Source organism: Anolis carolinensis, chromosome 2 (genome assembly GCF_035594765.1).
Source record: "Anolis carolinensis isolate JA03-04 chromosome 2, rAnoCar3.1.pri, whole genome shotgun sequence".
NCBI classification, from domain to species: Eukaryota; Metazoa; Chordata; class Lepidosauria; order Squamata; family Dactyloidae; genus Anolis; species Anolis carolinensis.
Genome location: NC_085842.1, coordinates 7,185,514 through 7,206,459, shown reverse-complemented (window position 1 = coordinate 7,206,459; position 20,946 = coordinate 7,185,514). Strand labels below are relative to the sequence as shown.

At 42.1% G+C, this 20,946-nt stretch overlaps 1 protein-coding gene across 1 annotated transcript in view; it reads right to left on the bottom strand.

Annotated features, from left to right (window-relative positions):
* Positions 1-664: 664 nt before the first annotated feature.
* The window catches only part of LOC107983667 (zinc finger protein 850), a 34,590-nt gene continuing 14,308 nt past the window's right edge, over positions 665-20,946 (bottom strand). Inside the window, 5 exon segments of the mRNA XM_062974312.1 lie at positions 665-4,037; positions 5,112-5,232; positions 9,208-9,290; positions 11,289-11,891; positions 15,567-15,727. Of these exon segments, the coding sequence (XP_062830382.1) occupies positions 1,858-4,037; positions 5,112-5,232; positions 9,208-9,290; positions 11,289-11,891; positions 15,567-15,727 (3,148 nt within the window). The 3' untranslated portion in view covers positions 665-1,857.

Here is a 20,946-nt window from a genome sequence, read left to right as displayed (position 1 = left end):
AGTATTCTCTCCTGACGTTTCGCCCACATCTATGGCAGGCATCCTCAGAGGTTGTGAGGTATGGAGAAACTCAGCAAGGAAGGTTTATATATATCAGTGGGAAGTCCAGGGTGAGGGAACACTCCGAGACATGGGAACTAGGGGCAGCTAACAAAGGATGCCCCCAGGCAGAAAGTAGCCAGTAGATGTAGCCATTCAATGCAAATTAGGGTGATTAACTGCAACATTCACGCTGGACTCCAACTGACAAGAGTTCTTCCCTCACCTTGGACTTCCCACAGATATATATATAAACCTTCCTTGCTGAAGGAAGGTTTATATATATATCTGTGAAGGTCTCTCCGGGTGAGAAGGATGGGGCAAAAATGATGTAAATAAATAAATAAATAAATAATAACACCTTTCAATCAAGCTGCCCAATTGCAACATTCACACTTGCCTCCCACAAGCAAGAGAGTGCTGAACTCCGGCGATGATGGATCTGGACCAAATTTGACACACAGACCCAACATCGTTAACTTTGAGTATTGGCAAGTTTGAGGTTGATTGACCTTGGAATCAGGGAGGCTGAGAGAATGTCACTTGCTCTATGCACACCAATGGAGTTTCAAAGGCCAAGTACAAGCTCTGTCTTACAGACAGTACAAGGCTCAAAACATGAAACCACGAGGCTATAAGATGCCTTTATTTACTTCTGAGCATTTGCAAAAGAATACAAGAAACCGTGTACATTTCAGTAAACTTTCTAAAACAAGCACAAAAGAGCTGGAAAGGAGGAAACTGTTAATGTGGGATTTGTGTATTGGTAGTGTTTAAATGAAATTTGTGTCTTGCTTGTATTGCATACTGATTGCATCATCCAGAGTGTACTATAGTCTGGAAAGAGTTAATTACTGAGAAGCTGTGATGACCTTGATGTGTGACTGGAACTGGGGAGTGTCCAGACACAAGTGTGTGTGTATTGCTGATTGCATCAGTTCAGTTCTGAGTAGAGTAGAGTCAAGTCCTGTGTTTGTCTGCAAGTCTGTTTGTCTTGATTATCACTGCTTACAGTAAAACTTGTATATAGTTTTACCAAAGTCTCTGGATGTCACTTTGTTCTGCATTCCACTGACTCCAACTATTGCTGCACTGCAAAGTACTCTGACAGAAACCAGTGTGGATACCGGTGAAGCGGCAACAGGGCCACAAGGCCACAACTGGGCTGAACCTGCCAGGTTCTCCCTTAAAGCATGTCAAGAAAATCCAAGATGACTTGCATCAACTGTCTGTCTAGACAAGAGAGAATCAATACGAAGGCTAGAGCAGTTTTCAGTCCACACGTGTTTCCTTCATTGTGTGAGCATTCTGGAGCCTACTGAGGATCGAACTCTTCCCACATTTTTGGCATATGCATGCTTTCCCTCCTGGAAAGTTTTGAGACCTGATTTGAGGTCACAACTCTTCCCACCCTCTGAGCATTTAGAGGCTTCTCTCCTCTGGGATTCATTTCATGCTCAAGGGGATTTTTCTTCTGAGTGAAGACTTTTACACACTCCAGGCATTTCCGTGGGTTCTTTCCCATATGGGTTTTTTACTTCTTCGTGAAGCTTGTTGTGCAACTCATCTCTTTCCACAAGGCAGGAATATGTATACATTCTCTTTGTATGAACATTCTGGTAATCTCTGAATTCAAATTAAAGAATGTGCAGTGCAAACTCTTATCAGATTCCAGGCTTCTTGCCTTCTCTCCCATGTGGGTTTATTATTCGGCCTTGAGACTTGCTCTCCAATGGAAGCTCTTACTTCACTCCAGACAGGTCTTTGGTTTTCTCTTCTATATGACTATTCTGGATATTTTTGAGGTCTGATTTGAAGCTAAAACTCTTCCCAAACTCTCTTGTATGACTGTTCTGTAAGAATGGATTTAAGACTATAACTCTTCTCACACTCCAGGCATTTATAGGGTTTCTCTCCTTTGTGATTCACTTCATGTCCAATAAGAGTTCTCTTATCAGAAAACCCTTTTCCGCACTCCAGGCATTTATAGGGTTTCTCTCCTGTGTGGGTTCTTTCATGTCTCTTGAGGTTTCCTTTCTGAAAGAAACCTTTCCCACACTCCAGGCATTTGTATGACTTCTATCCTCTGTGGGTATTTTGGTGCAACTTTAGGCTATTTTTCCAACAGAAACTCTTCCCGCATTCCAGGCATTTATAAGGTTTCTCTCCTCTGTGTTTCATTTCATGTCCAATAAGATTTCTCTTATCAGAAAAACCTTTTCCGCACTCCAGGCATTTATATAGCTTCTCTCCCGTGTGGGTGCTTTCATGTCTCTTGAGGTGTTCTCCCCGAGAGAAACATTTTCCACACTTCAGGCATTTATACGGCTTCTCTCCACTGTGGGTTTTCTGGTGCTGTTTTAGCTTATTTTTCCAACAGAAACTCTTCCCGCACTCCAGACATTTATAGGGTTTCTCTCCTCTGTGATTCATTTCATGTCCAATAAGAATTCTCCTATCAGAAAAACCTTTTCCGCACTCCAGGCATTTATAGGGCTTCTCTCCCATGTGGATTTTCTGGTGTAGCGTTAGCTTATTTTTCCAACAGAAACCCATTCCGCATTCCAGACATTTATAGGGTTTTTCTCCTCTGTGATTCCTTTCATGTCCAATAAGACTTCTCTTATCAGAAAAACATTTCCCACACTCCAGGCATTTATATGGCTTCTCTCCTCTGTGGGTGTTTTGGTGCAGCTTTAGGCGAGCTCTCAAGGTAAAACTCTTCCCGCACTCCAAACATGAATAGGGTTTCTCTCCTCTATGATTCATTTCATGCCTAATGAGATTTCTATTTTCAACAAAACCTTTTCCACACATCAAGCATCTATATGGCTTCTCTTCCCAGTGAGTGTACTGGTGCAGCTTTAGGGATTTTTTCCAACAGAAACCCTTCCCACACTCCAGACATTTATAGGGTTTCTCTCCTCTATGATTCATTTCATGTCCTATAAGACTTCTCTTATCAGAAAAGCCTTTTCCACATTCCTGGCATTGATGTGACTTCTTCCCCATGTGGGGTTTTTGGTGTGTGTTTAGGACTCCTTTGTGATGAAAGCATTTCCCATACTCAGTGTGTTTATAGGGATTCTCTCCTCTGTGATTCATTTCATGTCCAATAAGACTTCTCCTTTCAGAAAAACCTTTCCCACATTCCTGGCATTTATATAGCTTCTCTCCTATATGGGTTCTTTTGTGTTTGTTGAGGTTTCCTTTCTGAAAAAAACATTTTCCACACTCCAGGCATTTAAATGGCTTCTCTCCTGTGTGGGTATTTTGGTGTGCTTTGAGGACTCTTTCATCATGAAAGCCTTTTCCACACTCAATGCATTTATAGGGTTTCTCTCCTCTGTGTTTCATTTCATGTCCAATAAGACTTCTCTTTTCAGCAAAACCTTTTCCACACTCCAGGCATTTATAGGGTTTCTCTCCTCTGTGAGTCATTTCATGTCCAATAAGAGTTCTCTTATTTGAAAACCCTTTTCCACACTCCAGGCATTTATATAGCTTCTCTCCTGTGTGGGTTCTTTCATGTCTTTTGAGGTTTCCTTTCTGAAAGAAACATTTTCCACATTCCAGGCATTTATACGGCTTCTCTCCTGTGTGGATATTTTTGTGTGTGTTCAGGACCTCTTTTTTAGAGAAACATTTTCCACACTCCAGGCATGTATATGGCTTATTCACAATTTGTGGGTTTTCAAAGTTTGTAAGGTGTATACTAGATCCAAAGCTCTCTTCCAATTGATGGTATTGAGGTTGTCCTTTCTCTATCCAAATGGCGATATCACCATTTAGGCAGGAGTTCTCATGCAAGAAGTTACTCCCAAAGACAAGACAGTTCCTAATTTCCCTGCTTTCATCTACAGTTTCTTGAATTCTGATTTCCCTCGTATCTTCTCTTTCCATTTCCAGGTTTCCTTCTTCCCCCTCTATATATTCTGCTGGTTTAAGCCACACTTTATATGATGCTGTCCCATTTTCACTCTCTTTTCCAGCACCACCTGGAAGAAAAAAACATTAAGAAAGCATGAGAAAATAGAAGCAGGAAATAAGTCAACTAACTAGCAGCCCAGACCATCGTTTTGTTCATACTCCCCCTTCAAAATTTCACTTTGGTTCTTCATTGTCAATAATAATAATAATAATAATAATAATAATAATAATAATAATAATAATAATAAATTTTTATTTCTACCACGCTTTTATGTCCCTGAGGGGACTCGAGGAGGCCAACAAAATACAGTGAAGTATGTATTATACATAATTCTGATATGATAAAAACTACGGAAATACAGAATTATAACCACAATCATACATAATTAAAATGTAAAAGAATAAAATTAATAAGGAATCTTTTTCATCATGAAACAATAACTTGAATTTCTCAATTAAATGTTCCTGTTCTATTAAACAACACCCAAGCAACGGGATTATGATCTAACATTATTCTGGGTAAAATTGTCAAGCTTTTCTTTCAAGAGTTACAGGTTGAGATCTCAAAAATACATCAGTTCTGGATGAATGTTTTATGTTTTCCTAAGAAGAAAGCATTTTTAGTTGTATTTGTATGAAATGTGATATAATCCATTAATTTAAAAAATAGATTTGGGGATTTTCTTCCTGTTGAAATTAAATGAACTTGTTTTGCCCCAGTTTCAAATCTATTAAGATAATTTTGGATCCTGAACCTGTCCACTGGCCTATTAACTTTCTCTCCCAAGTTGGGGTCATTGCAAATTTGATAACACACACCCCACACTCCTCGATTCCTCTCTACCTCAACTGGAGTCTCTGTGTGTAGCAGTTAAACCAGAGTTTGAAGCTCAGTTGTATTCAGGGAATGATTATTTGATTTCAAAAATGTCTAAATTATTTTTATGATATGACATGGAGGAATAACAAGAGAAAGACTCTTGAGCCAAATGGGCTCAAAACATAGTTCCACAAATTCAGCTGGAACAATGAAAAAAACGTTTCAGAGAAGAATCATGATCCTTAGCTATGCAACAAGACTTCAGAAACAGATCTCATTTCCAAAACTGATTACTATGGACAAGAGGCAGAAATATCCTTACCGAAAGAGGCCAACATCTTATAATTCTCTCCCATGACCTCCCAATGCAGGGCCTGTTGATCCGGATCAAGCAGGGCCCACTCTTCCTCACTGAAATGTACAAACACATCCTCAAAAGTCACCTGAAAGAAGAGAATTAGGACAAGGACATCAGTAATGCTTCTTGCACTATTAATAATAACAAATAATAAACTTTATTTATATTCCCACCATCTCCTCGAAGGGATTCTGGGCGGCTCACAAAAGCACTCAGAGATGCAGCACATAAAATAAACAATTAACATAAGCATATAAATGATGACAAAATAAATGTAAAACAGCAAACCCACATAAGACGTAACATAACAAAAGAGTGCCTTGTAGGTCTTCTTCTGAGTGCGCACAGACTACGTTGTCATCGGCATATTGGAGTTCTATAATAGATGTTGTGGTGACCTTGGTTTTGGCTTTCAGTCTGCTGAGGTTAAACACCTTCACAGAAGCATACAAGAAGCTCGGCCTTTCATTGAACATTGAGAAAACCAAAGGGCTCTTCCAACAGGCACCAGCTAATCCCTCTGTAAAGCCAGGAATACAGCTTAATGGTGTAACATTAGAAAACGTTGACCATTTCCGCTACCTTGGCAGCCACCTCTCCACAAAAGTCAACATCGACACTGAAATACAACACCTGAGCTCTGCGAGTGCAGCATTTTTCCGAATGAAGCAGAGAGTGTTTGATGATCGGGACATCCGTAGAGATACCAAGGTGCTTGTTTATAAAGCCATTGTCCTCCCAACCCTGCTCTATGCTTGCGAAACGTGGACGGTCTACAGACGTCACACTCAACTCCTGGAGTGTTTCCATCAGTGTTGCCTCAGAAAAATCCTGCAAATCTCTTGGGAAGACAGGCGGACAAATGTCAGCGTGCTTGAGGAAGCAAAGACCACCAGCATTGAAGCAATGCTCCTACGCCATCAACTCCGCTGGACTGGCCACGTTGTCCGAATGCCCGATCACCGTCTCCCAAAGCAGGTGCTCTATTCCGAACTCAAGAACAGGAAACATAATGTTGGTGGACAGGAAAAGAGGTTTAAAGATGGCCTTAAAGCCAACCTTTAAAACTGTGGCATAGACACTGAGAACTGGGAAGCCCTGTACCTTGAGTGCTCAAACAGGAGGTCAGCTGTGACCAGCAGTGCTGTGGAGTTCGAAGATGGAGGGCTTAAGGGAGAAACGTGCCAAGAGGAAGGCCCATCAAGCCAACCCTGACCGAGACTGCCTTCCCTGGAAACTGATGTCCTCACTGCGGGAGAACATGCGGGTCAAAAATAGGTCTCTTCAGCCATCTACGAATTCATCCTCAAGTCCCCACGACTGGAGGACCATCATCCTCAAACTACAAGGGATTGCCTAAGTAAGTAAGTAACATAACAAAAATTTAAAATTCATCAAATGCAGCAGTGACTGCAGATAAAACGGCCTGTCTTCAATTAACAATCCTGGCTTTATAAACAAGCACCTTGGTATCTCTACGGATGTCCCGATCATCAAACACTCTCTGCTTCATTCTGAAAAATGCTGCACTCGCAGAGCTCAGGCAACGTTGTATTTCAGTGTCAATGTTGACTTTTGTGGAGAGATGGCTGCCAAGGTAGCGGAAACAATCCTGGAGTGAAGTGCTGGAGTGAAGCAATCACTAAGTCCTCAAGTCTAACCATTAAAATCTGCTCAAGGTCATAGGCCTGTTTAAAAAGCCATGTTTTTAGACTAGACTTGAAAACTTGGAGAGTGGCGACTAACCCAATCTCTCTAGGGAGGGCATTCCAGAGCTGTGGGGCCACCACCGAGAAGGCCCTCTCTCTCATCTCCACCCACTGTGCTTGGGGTGGTGGTGGGATCGAAAGAAGAACCTCCCCAGCAGATCTCAGAGCCAGTTCATAGAAGGAGATGCAGTCTCGAAGATAGGTTGGACCAGAAGAGTATAGGGCTTTATAAGTAATAACCTGCACTTTGAATTGGATACAGAAACTTGGCGGAAGGTTTGATAAGCCAGGAAGGACAAGGATCTAGAGCACAAGTGGTCACTCTCACAGCTCCAAGAATTTTGTCCACGTCATCAGGCCTGACATGCTGAAATGAATCCAACGAAATAGGACAGACAGATGTTTCAGGTACATCCATTGCTACTACCATAAAGCTGATGTCCAGGTCGGATTGTATCTGAGCGACTTTATCTGCAAAATGATGGGCAAGCTCGCCACATCGAGTCACCGAGTGATCAGGAGTCTTCAAGATGGAGAAGTTCCCTGATCACTCAAAACAACTCCACTGGTCTATTCATTGTAGATGCAATGTGGGCAGTCGAGAACACCTTCCTGGCCGCCCTCATTGCCACAGAATAGGCCCTAAGTGAGGCTCTAGCCCAGGGGTCCCCAAACTTTTGAAAATGGGGGCCAGTTCACGATCCCTCAGACCATTGGAGGGCCGGACTATAGTTGGTCAGCAATAATAATAATAATAATAATAATAATAATAATAATAATAATAATATCCATATGAAATCCATATATAGATATGCTGGATATGAAATCCAGCATATCTATCTTGTTTGCTGTGTCATAAAATAATAATAATAATAATAATAATAATAATAATAATAATAATAATAATAAGCCCAACTCCTTTCTGCCTTTGTGGACCAAAAGCACAAGAAAAGCACCCCTGACAGATAGCACCCCAGCCTCAATGTTAATAATAATAATAATAATAATAATAATAATAATAATAATAATAATAATAATAATAATAATTTGTATTTGTGGAGCATCAGAGGTGGAGGATATCGCACATGTACGGTTCAGCTGTGAAATGTATAAGAAAGAGACCAATGTCTCGGGCCATACATTATTCACAAAACACACTGGGACCCACATATTAAAACTTCATTTTTGTTGGCCGGCCAGATTCCTAAAATAACACACAAAGCCCTTTTCCTGTTCAAAACAACACAGCTGAGAATTGCATATTGGGAATCAATTGGGGTAAACTGTGGAGGTGATGCAGATATATGACATGAACGGGATCTTGTTAACAGCTTGTTTATTTTAACTTGTCTTGTACCGCGGGTTGTATGCTATATGTATGTCTATGTGTTAAATGTTTTGATACGGCCGATGGGCTAATCAATAAAACGTAATTTATAATAATAATAATAATAAAAAAGAGGGTTGGAAGAGACCCCTTGGGCCATTTATCCCAACCCCCTTCAGCCTTTGTGCCGTGGGGGCCGGATAAATGGCTTCAATGGGCCGCATGTGGCCCACGGGCTGTAGTTTGGGGACTCCTGCTCTAGCCCATGTTTGGTTGGATTCGACCCGAAGCTTCCACCAGATGCACTCAAGTCTCCACCTTGTTTGCTTCATCACTGCCAACTCCCTGATAAACCAAGCAGCCAAGTTGGCTCTGCTAGACGAAGAGGAACGTTCCAGAGCATGTTCCAGATATCAGCCAGGGCTTTGACAGGATTGTCTGCCACCAGGACAGGCATATCTTCCCCAGTTGGGGAGTTAAAGTTTGCAGAAGATTAAAACAGCTCTGGTTAAACATTCACAAATCCAGAAGTTCAAAAGCAACTGAACTATCAAAAAATTAAAACCAGGAAAATGGTAAAGTCACAATACTGGAAAAGAAATAAGATCCTAAGTGTTCTATGAGATCTGTTCCAACCAAACCATCTGTTCTCCAAGGCTTGTTGGAACAGAAAACCCTTCTTCTGTTTGGAGAAAGAAGCCCCAGGGGACGGACGGACAGCAGTCTATGGGAAGGGAGTTCTGGATCCTGAGAGCACCCACTGAGAAGTCAACTCCCAGGTGGTTCTTCCATAACATAGAACTAGGTTGATCTATTGATAGTTTGAACAAAGGATTCAGTCCAAAGTGGAAAGCATTGTGTGGGCCTAGTGGAAGAGGAAGGCCTTAGAGAACTGCATCCTGAGATCACGTAATACTTGGGCAGAAGCAGAAAACAAACCAATGGAAGAACCTTTCCAGCCACATAACGTGGCCCTGGACAATTCCAGAATCATCTCCAGTCCATTTCTACTTCCATCTTTTACCTGATCCTGTTCCATGGAGGCTGTTTCTCCTGCTTCACAAAGAGATGAGCTATTACGGCTTCCCAGCATCCTTGGCTCTTCCCCTGGGAAATACCGAAGAAAGGAAGGAAAGAGAAAATTAATTTCTATATTTTAAGTTAAAAAACACAAAAAGGTCATCTTGGGAGGTTCTAAAGAGAAGAAACAGAAAGAATTGAAAGAAAGTTTTATCTGGCATAAGCGTTCATTGAATGCAGCTGTCATGAATAAATATGATATATGGTTTGAATGGGAAGAGGATGCATTTTGGCATTTTGGAAGTTTTGGAGCTGTGAGTTGGCCTAAGAGATGTCCTTCTCCAGGAGACAGAGAGAGAAATGGTAATGGATGCATGAGGATGAATGAATGTGTATGGGTAATGTGAATGCTGAGTAAAAATATAATTACCCTTTGTTTGTTTGTTAGACAATGTAACTATAGGTTGTTTGTGAATCCAATGTAGTTTCATAGAATCTGTACGTCTAATGTCATTCTTTCTATAAAAGTGTAAAAGTTCTGATACCCCTTCTTTTACTGGAAAATTGCAATAAAAGAAGCCAAGCTTTACAGTTATTGAAAAGTTATTCATAACACAACCGATTCCATAAACCAGGGGTCCTCAAACTTTTCAAGTGGAGGGCCGATTCACAGTCCCTCAGACTGCTGGGGGGCCGGACTAGGATGAAATAATCCAAAACTAGGATTGTTGTTGTTGTGTGCATTCAGACTTAGGTCACAAAGAGTCGGAAACAACTGAATGAATAAATAACAACGAAGTTCAAAGTTTAGGACAGAGGCCAGGTCAATGACCTTGGAGGGCCACATCTGACACATGAACCTTAGTTTGGTGAACCATGATCTAGACCAGGGGTCCTCAAACTTTTGAAGCAGACGGCCGGTCCACAATCCTTCAGACTGTTGAGGGGCCGAATTATCATTTGGAAAAAAAAAACGAACAAATTCCTATGCACACTGCACATGTCTTATTTTTTGTAGTGCAAAACAGCAACAACAACAATGAAAGAACAATACAATATTTTAAAATGAAAACAATTTTAACCAACATAAACCTATCAGGATTTCAATGGAAAATGTGGGCCTGCTTCTGGCCAGTGAGATAGTCAAGTTAATTAGGATTGTTGTTGTTGTGTGCCTTCAAGTCATTTCAGACTTTGGCCGAGCCTAAGTCTAAAATTAATTATTTATTTACTGCATTTATTTACTACATTTATATCACACCCTTCTCACCTCGAAGGGGACTCAGAGCAGCTGTATGTACATACAATATATTATATTATTAGCATAGCACAATATTAGCATTATATATTACTATATTGAACTATACCACTATACCGTAATATTATATGTAATATATAACATATAATTAATATTATTATATGGTATTATTATTAGTATTATATTGTGTAACATAACATTAGTATCAATACTCTATGTATATACAATATATTATATAATTAAAACTGATATAAAAATATTATATTATAAAACTGAGGGTGAGGGCCAGGTAAATGACCTTGGAGGGCCACATCCGGCCCCCGGGCCTTAGTTTGGGGACCCCTGCCATAAACAGTAGAGTCTCACTTATCCATGACTTGCTTATCCAAGGTTCTGGGTTGTCCAAGCCATTTTTGTAGTCAATGTTTTCAATATACATGATATTTTGGTGCTAAATTCATAAATACAGTAATTACAACATAACATTACAATTGCGTAATGCACTACTTTTTCTGTCAGATTTGTTGCATAACATGATGTTTTGGTGCTTAATTTGTAAAATCATAACCTAATTTGATGTTTAATAGGCTTTTCCTTAATCCCTCCTTATTATCCAAGATATTTGCTTATCCAAGGTTCTGCCAGCCCGTTTAGCTTGGATAAGTGAGACTCTACTGTAATACCAGGATGCATATAGATACTCTAATAACTATTCTTAAAACATTGTAACAATCCATCTATTCAAGACAAGTCTTACTGGGGATATAACCAGAAACCATATATGTGGAGGAAGCTTGAGAGCAAAAACAAAGGAAAAGGACTCTCACCTGGTGGATCAGCTCTTGTGTCCTCCTTCTCCTCCTCCAGCTTGATCCACCCAGAAAGGAACGTCTTGCTGGTCACCACTGGGGCCTCCTGGGCCTGAAGGGCCTCTCTCTCCTGCTGCTCTTCCTGCCGCACCTTCTCCTCTTCTGCCTGACTCAGGAGGAATCCTTCCGCCAAAGCCACGGCCTGGGAACTGGTCTCTGCCCCACATTCCCTCACCCAGCGCTCCATCTCCGCAGGAAGGACGGCCAGGAACTGCTCCAGGAGCACCAGGTCCACCATCTCCGCCTTGGTATGTTCCTCAGGCTTCAGCCACAGGCGGCAGAGGGAGTGGAGGCGGCTGCACACCTCTCGCGGCCCCATGGTCTCCTGGAAGCGGAAGCGCCGGAAGCGTTGGCCATGAAGGTCTGTACTGAAGGCCTTCTCCTCCAGGGCATCTGGACCCGTTCCGCCTGAGAATGCAACCTTTCTCCTGCCCCACATTGTGCTGGGCTCTCTTCCCCCTTCAGAACTGGTCTGGTCTGACTCCTCCATCTTCATTTTGGGCTCCATCAGGACTGAAGAACCTCTTCCCTTCTCCATCAGAAGATGTTGTGAAGCAAAGGCTATGCAAGGCAAAGGGGAGATGAAGGCCAGATTAATGATTTTCTATCCTCAAGAGGAGCCCTGGTGAGGAAGTGCATTAAAACACTGAGCTGGAGACAGAAAGGTCCCAGGTTCAAACCCCGGGAGCGGCGGGAGCGCCCGCTGTTAGGCCCAGCTCCTGCCAACCTAGCAGTTCGAAAACATGCCAATGTGAGTAGATCAATAGGTACCGCTCCAGCAGGAAGGTAACGGCGCTCCATGCAGTCATGCCGGCCACATGACCTTGGGGGTGTCTACGGACAATGCCGGCTCTTCGGCTTAGAAATGAATGAGCACCAACCCCCAGAGTCAGACACGACTGGACTTAATGCCAGGGGAAACCTTTACCTTTACCCTACCCTCAAGAGAAAAGGAGTCTTTACCACCCATTTTTGTGTTGCTGCTACATGGCTTCCCTGTAATAAAAGCAGAGCCCTGGCAGCTTAGATCAGACGTCATGAAGTAACACTGTGGGAATCTCTTGCATTGCTCTTCCCTTCCCCTCACCTTCAGCTCCATTTCCCCTTTTCCCCTGTATATAGAGTTCTGAAACTGAGAGAAATCCTGGGAGTTGTAGTGTGAGAGAGTCCTTAGCTTTTTCTGTTCAAGATTGCTGTTGCCTCACCAAACTCCCCCTCCCAGGATAGAAGACCATTGAGACAATGCAGTTCAAATGGCCCCAAAGTGCATGTAGATGCCTCTTATGAGAACGTACCATGCTCTCATTACCAACTCTTAAAAAGGACATCAAAATAGCATCACATTTTCATGATAGTGTTATTATGTGTATTGTTATAACCTATCTATTGGACAGATGGCAAGCTATTTAACCTCAGCAGACTGAAAGCATAAACCAAGGTCACCACAACATCTATTATAGAACTCCAATATGCCGATGACAACGTAGTCTGTGCGCATTCAGAAGAAGACCTACAAGCCACTCTAAACACCTTCGCAGAAGCATACAAGAAGCTCGGCCTCTCACTGAACATCGAGAAAACCAAAGTGCTCTTCCAACAGGCACCAGCTAATCCCTCTGCAATGCCAGGAATACAGCTTAATGGTGTAACATTAGAAAACGTTGACCATTTCCGCTACCTTGGCAGCCACCTCTCCATAAAAGTCAACATTGACACTGAAATACAACACCGCCTGAGCTCTGCGAGTGCAGCATTTTTCAGAATGAAGCAGAGAATGTTTGATGATTGGGACATCCGTAGAGATACCAAGGTGCTTGTTTACAAAGCCATTGTCTTCCCAACCCTGCTCTATGCCTGCGAAACGTGGACGGTCTACAGACATCACACCCAACACTTGGAGCGTTTCCATCAATCTTGCCTCAAGAAAATCCTGCAAATTTCTTGAGAAGACAGGCGGACAAATGCCAGTGTGCTGGAAGAAGCAAAGACCACCAGCATTGAAGCGATGCTCCTACACCATCAACTTCGCTGGACTGAAGGACACGTTGTCCGAATGCCCGATCACCATCTCCCAAAGCAGTTGCTCTACTCCGAACTCAAGAACGGGAAACGTGATGTTGGTGGGCAGGAAAAGAGATTGAAAGATGGGCTTAAAGCCAACCTTAAAAACTGTGGCAGGGACACTGAGAACTGGGAAGCCCTGGCCCTTAGAATCCTAGAATAATAGAGTTGGAAGAGACCTCATGGGCCATCCAGTCCAACCCCATTCTGCCAAGAAGCAGGAAATTGCATTCAAAGCACCCCTGACATATGGCCATCCAGCCTGTTTAAAAGCCTCCAAAGAAGGAGCCTCCACCACAGCCTGGGGGAGAGAGTTCCACTGCTGAACAGCTCTCACAGTCAGGAAATTCTTCCTCATGCTCAGGTGGAATCTCCTTTCCTGTAGTTTGAAGGAGATTCCTTGAGCGCTCTAATTGGAGGTCAGCTGTGACCAGCAGTGCTGCGGAGTTCGAAGAGGCACGAACGGAGGGCTTAAGGGAGTAACGTGCCAAGAGGAAGGAGTGTCAAGCCAACCCCGACCGGGACCGCCTTCCACCCGGAAACCAATGTTCTCACTGTGGGAGAACATGTGGATACATCTCTTCAGCCACCTAAAAATTCACCTCCAAGACCCCATAGATGAAAGACCATCATCCTCGAACTACCGTGTTTCCCCGAAAATAAGACAGTGTCTTATATTAATTTTTTCTCCCAAAGATGTGCTAGGTCTTATTTTCAGGGGATGTCTTATTTTTCCATGAAGATGAATTCACATTTATTGTTGAAGAAAAAAATGAACATTTATTATATACTGAACAGTAGTTGTCATCACAAACCAGCATAATCAGACAAACTGTGAATCCTATCAAGAATTTCTTGTTACTACCATTATTTCCATGTACAGCTGGTACCCTGTTTCCCCGAAAATAAGACATCCCCGAAAAATAAGACCTAGTAGAAGTTTTGCTGAATTGCTAAATATAAGGCCTCCCCTGAAAGTAAGACCTAGCAAAGTTTTTGTTTTGAAGCATACCCAACAATCAGACCACCAGAGCATGCAGGATCGGTAAATGTACATACCATAGAGTGTTGTACATGGAAATAATGATAGTAACAAGAAATTCCTGATAGGATTCACAGTTTGTCTGGTTATGCTGGTTTGTGATGACAACTACTGTACAGTATATAATAAATGTTCATGTTTTTATTCAACAATAACTGAATTCTTCTTCATGGAAAAATAAGACATCCCCTGAAAATAAGACCTAGTGCATCTTTGGGAGCAAAAATAAGACACTGTCTTATTTTCGGGGAAACACGGTATGTACATTTACCAATCCTGCATGCTCTGGTGTTCTGTTTGGCAGGCGCTGGGCATGCTTCCAGACAAAAACTTTGCTAGGTCTTACTTTCGGGGGTGGCTTTATATTTAGCAATTCAGCAAAACTTCTACTAGGTCTTATTTTTCGGGGATGTCTTATTTTCGGGGAAACAGGGTACAAGGGATCGTCTAAGTAAGTAAGTAAGTGCTATAACCTGATGAGTTCTACTTTTGAAGCTTGAACCAGTACGTTCCTCCTCTCCTCAGCTTGATCCAAAACTGTTTCCTACTTGGACTTGCTTCTGACTTTGCGGCCCTTTTCTCCAGCTCTGTCTCCAGCCTCATTTCTCTCTCCATCCCTTGTCGGGTCTCCAAGCCGGACTTTGAAGAGCTTCACCGACTTCCTTGTGCGTCTTGTGTCCATCCCTTTCCACCTCCCTGCCTTGTGTTCCTGCAGCACCGGCCTCTCTTTCCTTCCCTTTGGAGCCTCAAGGAGGAGAGAGGGGAGGGATTTGGGTCTCCATCCCTGGGTGAATCCTGGTGCAGAGCCCACCCCCACCCCCCTGGCCCTCCTCTTGTCCTGAGCTTCCTGGGAGTCGTAGTCCGCAGCCCTGCTCCATGTTCCCCGGTGGGCTTTTGTTCCTCTCCCTCTTCCAGCCTTCCTTTCCCTTCCCTCCAAGCAGAGGAACCAAGGCGGGGTCTCCTCCAGCCCCCTCCAGATCTGGGGTCCCCCCAAAACCTAATATGTTCTGCCTCCATCCCCTCTTTCCTCTGATGCCTGGAAGAGAGGCTCAAGAAGGATGGAAGGGAGCTGGAAGGGTCTCCCCCCTTTCCCCCTCCCCACAAAACCCAACGAAGGGGGAAGGAGGTCTCACCGCATGGCTTGGAGAGGGAAGAGACGGAAGGAGCCTCTGCAGGGACGGCTTCTTCGCCCCGCCACTCTCCTGCTGCTGGGGGCGGGGCCTCTCCCAAGCCCCGCCCCTTTCTCCTCCCAGACCACGCCTCCTTCCCAAGGAATGCCCCCTCCCCACTCCCCCTTGGGAAATGGGTTGCTCCCATAGAATCATAGAATAGTAGAGTTGGAAGAGACCACATGGGCCATCTAGTCCAACCCCCTGCTAAGAAGCAGGAAATCACATTCAAAGCACCCCCGACAGATGGCCATCCAGCCTCTGCTTAAAAGCCTCCAAAGAAGGAGCCTCCACCACAGTCCGGGGCAGAGAGTTCCACTGCTGAACAGCCCTTCTCACAGTGATGAAGTTCTTCCTGATGTTCAGGTGGAATCTCCTTTCCTGTAGTTTGAAGCCATTGTTCCGTGTCCTAGTCTGCAGGGCAGCAGAAAACAAGCTTGCTCCCTCCTCCCTATGACTTCCCTTCACGTATTTGTACATGGCTATCATGTCTCCTCTCAGCCTTCTCTTCTGCAGGCTAAACATGCCCAGCTCTTTAAGCCGCTCCTCATAGGGCTTGTTCTCCAGACCCTTAATCATTTTAGTCGCCCTCCTCTGGACGCTTTCCAGCTTGTCAACATCTCCCTTCAACTGTGGTGCCCAAAATTGGACACAGTATTCCAGGTGTGGTCTGACCAAGGCAGAATAGAGGGGGAGCATGACTTCCCTGGATCTAGACGCTATACCCCTATTGATGCAGGCCAGAATCCCATTGGCTTTCTTAGCAGCCGCATCACATTGTTGGCTCATGTTTAACTTGTTGTCCACAAGGACTCCAAGGTCTTTTTCGCACACACTGCTGTCAAGCCAGGCGTCCCCCATTCTGTATCTTTGATTTCCATTTTTTCCCCATCCATCCCTTGGAGCAGGGGTCCCCAAACTACCCTGTTTCCCCGAAAATAAGACATCCCCAAAAAATAAGACCTAGCAGAGGTTTTGCTGAATTGCTAAATATAAGGCCTCCCCCAAAAGTAAGACCTAGCAAAGTTTTTGTTTGGAAGCATGCCCAGCGCCCACCAAACAAAACACCAGAAATTGCAGGATCGGTTAATATACATACCAGTTGTACATGGAAATAATGGTAATAATATATTAAAAGATTATATTATTTATATTTATACAGTAGTAACAAGAAATTCTTGACAGGAGTCATAGTTTGTCTGGTTTGGTTATGTTGGTTTGTGATGACAACTACTGTACAGTATATAATAAATGTTCATTTTTTTGTTCAACAATAAATGTGAATTCTTCTTCATGGAAAAATAAGACATCCCCTGAAAATAAGACCTAGCACATCTTTGGGAGCAAAAAATAATATAAGACTCTGTCTTATTTTCGGGGAAACACGGTAAGGCCCGGGGGCCGGATGCGGCCCTCCAAGGTCATTTACCTGGCCCCCACCCTCAGTTTTATAATATATTTTTATATCAGTTTTAATAATATAATATATTGTATATACATATAATATTGATAATAATCTTATGTTATACAATATAATACTAATAGTAATACCATATAATAATATTAATTGTATGTTATATATTACATATTATATAATAGTATAGTGGTTCAGTACAGTAGTATATAATGCTAATATTGTGTTATGCTAATAATATAATATATTGTATATACATATAATATTGATAATAATCTTATGTTATACAATATAATACTAATAGTAATACCATATAATAATATTAATTGTATGTTATATATTACATATTATATAATAGTATAGTGGTTCAGTACAGTAGTATATAATGCTAATATTGTGTTATGCTAATAATATAATAGATTGTATGTACATACAGCTGCTCTGAATCCCCTTCGGGGTGAGAAGGGTGGGATATAAATGTATTAAATAAATGCAGTAAATAAATAATTAATTTTAGACTTAGGCTCGGCCAAAGTCTGACATGACTTGAAGGCACACAACAACAACAACAACAACAACAACAACAATCCTAATTAACTTGACTATCTCATTGGCCAGTAGCAGGCCCACACTTTCCATTGAAATCCTAATAGGTTTATGTTGGTTAAAATTGTTTTCATTTTTAAATATTGTATTGTTCTTTTGTTGTTGTTGTTTTTGCACTACAAATAAGACATGTGCAGTGTGCATAGGAATTTGTTTGTATTTTTTTTTTCAAACGATATTTCGGCCCCTCAACAGTCTGAAGGATTGTGGACCGGCCCTCTGCTTAAAAACTTTGGGGACCCCTGCCTTAGAGCCTTGCAGTGGGCAACCAAAGCCATGCTCTGTTTAAAGAATTGCAATGTCACTTTTTGGCTTTCAGAAGGAAAGTGAAGACCTGGCTCTGGGATCAAACTTTTGGATAAGTGTGCAGTGCAAGAATGGAGGTCTAAAATGTATAATGACCTTGGAATTGATTTAGACCAGGGGTCCCCAAACTTTTAAAGCAGAGGGCCAGTCCACAATCTTTCAGACTCTGGAGGGGCCGAATTATCATTTGGAAAAGAAAAAAAAACGAACACATTCCTATGCACACTGCACATGTCTTATTTGTAGTGCAACAACAACAACAATGAAAGAACAATACAATATTTAAAAATGAAAACAACTGTAACCAACATAAACCTATTAGGATTTCAATGGGAAGTGTGGGCCTGCTTCTGGCCAATGAGATAGTCAAGTTAATTAGGATTATTGTTGTTGTTGTTGTTGTTGTTGTTGTTGTGTGTCTTCAAGTCAATTCAGACTTTGGGCGAGCCTAAGTCTAAAATTATTTATTTATTCATCTACTACATTTATTTATTACATTTATATCCCACCCTTCTCACCCCGAAGGGGACTCAGAGCAGCTGTATACAATATATTATACTAGCTGTGCCCAGCCACGTGTTGCTGTGGCGAAGTATGGTGGTATGGGAAATAAAGTATTGAGGAATTGGTGGTAGTTAAGGTAAAGGGTCCCCTGGGCTGAGTGGGTTGCTAGGAGACCAAGTGAGCGAAGCTTAGCCTTCTAACTGGCAGCAATTGGATAAAAACAATTATTCCTCTCCCTCTAATTAGGACTTTTTTTTTCTTTTTGTTGTATCAACCTAGAGGCATGGATGAGGGGTTGTGATGTCAATTTTCGAGGTTGTGGGGTGCTTACTTTTGTTGTTTTGTCCGCTGCCGTGATGCCATCACTCTTTTATATATATAGATTATTAGCATTGCACAATATTAGCATTATATATTACTATATTGAACTATACCACTATACTGTAATACTATATGTAATATATAACATATAATTAATATTATTATATGGTATTATTATTAGTATTATATTGTATAACATTATAATATTTTATCAATATTATATGTATATACAATATATTATATTATTAAAACTGATATAAAAATATATTATAAAACTGAGGGTGGGGGCCAGGTAAATGACCTTGGAGGGCCGCATCCGGCCCCGGGGCCTTAGTTTGGGAACCCCTGATTTAGACCATGATTTTTTGGTTCACGTGATTTTTAACTGTTGTAATGTTTAAACTTTTATGTCTAAATTTTTAAATATTTAATATTTTAAGCTTTGATTTTATATGTGTTTTGGGGCATCGAATTGTGCCATGTGTAAGCCGCCTTGAGTCCCCTCCGGGGTGAGAAAGGCGGGGTATAAATGGGGCAAATAAATAAATAATATTTTCATTTCCCTTCCAAAAAAGTCCAGGGTCCAAGCCCTAGCATACCAATGGGGATTGAACATCTGAGAAAACCAAAGTGCTCTTCCAACAGGCACCAGCCAATCCCTCTGCAAGGCCACAAATACAGCTTAATGGTGTACAGTAGAGTCTCACTTATCCAACATAAACGGGCCGGCAGAATGTTGGATAAGTGAATATGTTGGATAATAAGGATGGATTAAGGAAAAGCCTATTAAACTTCAAATTAGGTTATGATTTTACAAATTAAGCACCAAAACATCATGTTATACAACACATTTGACAGAAAAAGTAGTTCAATATGCAGTAATGCTATGTAGTAATTACTGTATTTACGAATTTAGCACCAAAATATCATGATGTATTGAAAACATTGACTACAAAAATGAGTTGGATAATCCAGAACGTTGGATAAGCGAGTGTTGGATAAGTGAGACTCTACTGTAATATGAGAAAATGTGGGCCATTTCTGCTTCCTTGGAAGCCACCTCTCTACAAAAGTCAAAATTGACACTGAAATACAACACTGCCTGAGCTCTGCGAGTGCAGCATTTCTCCGAATGAAGCAGAGAGTGTTTGATGGCCGGGACATCCGTAGAGAGACCAAGGTGCTTGTTTACAAAGCCATTGTCCTCCCAACCCTGCTCTACGCCTGCGAAACATGGACTGTCTAGAGATGTCACATTCAACTCATGGAATATTTCCATCAGCATTGCCTCCAAAAAATCCTGCAAATCTCTTGGGAAGACAGGCGGACAAATGTCAGTGTGCTGGAAGAAGGAAAGACTACTAGCATTGAAGTGATGCTCCTACACCATCAACTCCACTGGACTGATGACATTGTCCGAATGCTCAAAGATCACTGTCTCCCAAAGCAGTTACTATACTCTCAACTCAAGAATGGGAAACATAATTTTGGTGGACAGGAAAAGAGATTGAAAGATGGGCTTAAAGCTAATCTCAACTGTGGCATAGACACCGAAAACTGGGAAGCCCTGGCCCTTGAGTACTCTAACTGGAGGTCAGCTGTGGCCAGCAGTGCTGTGGATTTTGAAGAGGCACCAATGGAGGGCCAAAGGGAGAAACGTGCCAAGAGGAAGACACATCAAGCCAACCCTGACCAGGACCACCTTCCACCTGGAAACTGATGTCCTCAATGTGGAAGAACATGCGGGTCAAGAATAGGGCTCCACAGTCACCTACGTATCCATCACTACGCTTGGAAGGCCATCATACTCAGACAAGTGGGGATGGCCTAAGTAAGTATTCAGAGGGGCCACTCAGTCCCTTACAGAGGCCATAAGATACCTTTATTTCTCTTAACAAAATCTGCAAAAGGGTAAAAGAAAGTGAGTAAATTCCATCAAACTTTCTGAAACAAACACCAAACTGAAGAACCCACATCTGAAAAGGAGTTTAATGTTCAAACCATGACACCATGTGGCCCCGTGAAACCTTTATTTGTCCGTAAAGAAGAAGAAATAAATATTGAACCACATCATATCAGCCGCTGAAGCATCAGCTTTGTACGAAGCCAAAGCGGGTGGCCGAATGCCAGTTCGTCCTTCAAGGGTGGCCAAAGAAGATCCAAAGTGCCTTGAATTAACTAAGACGGGGCAAA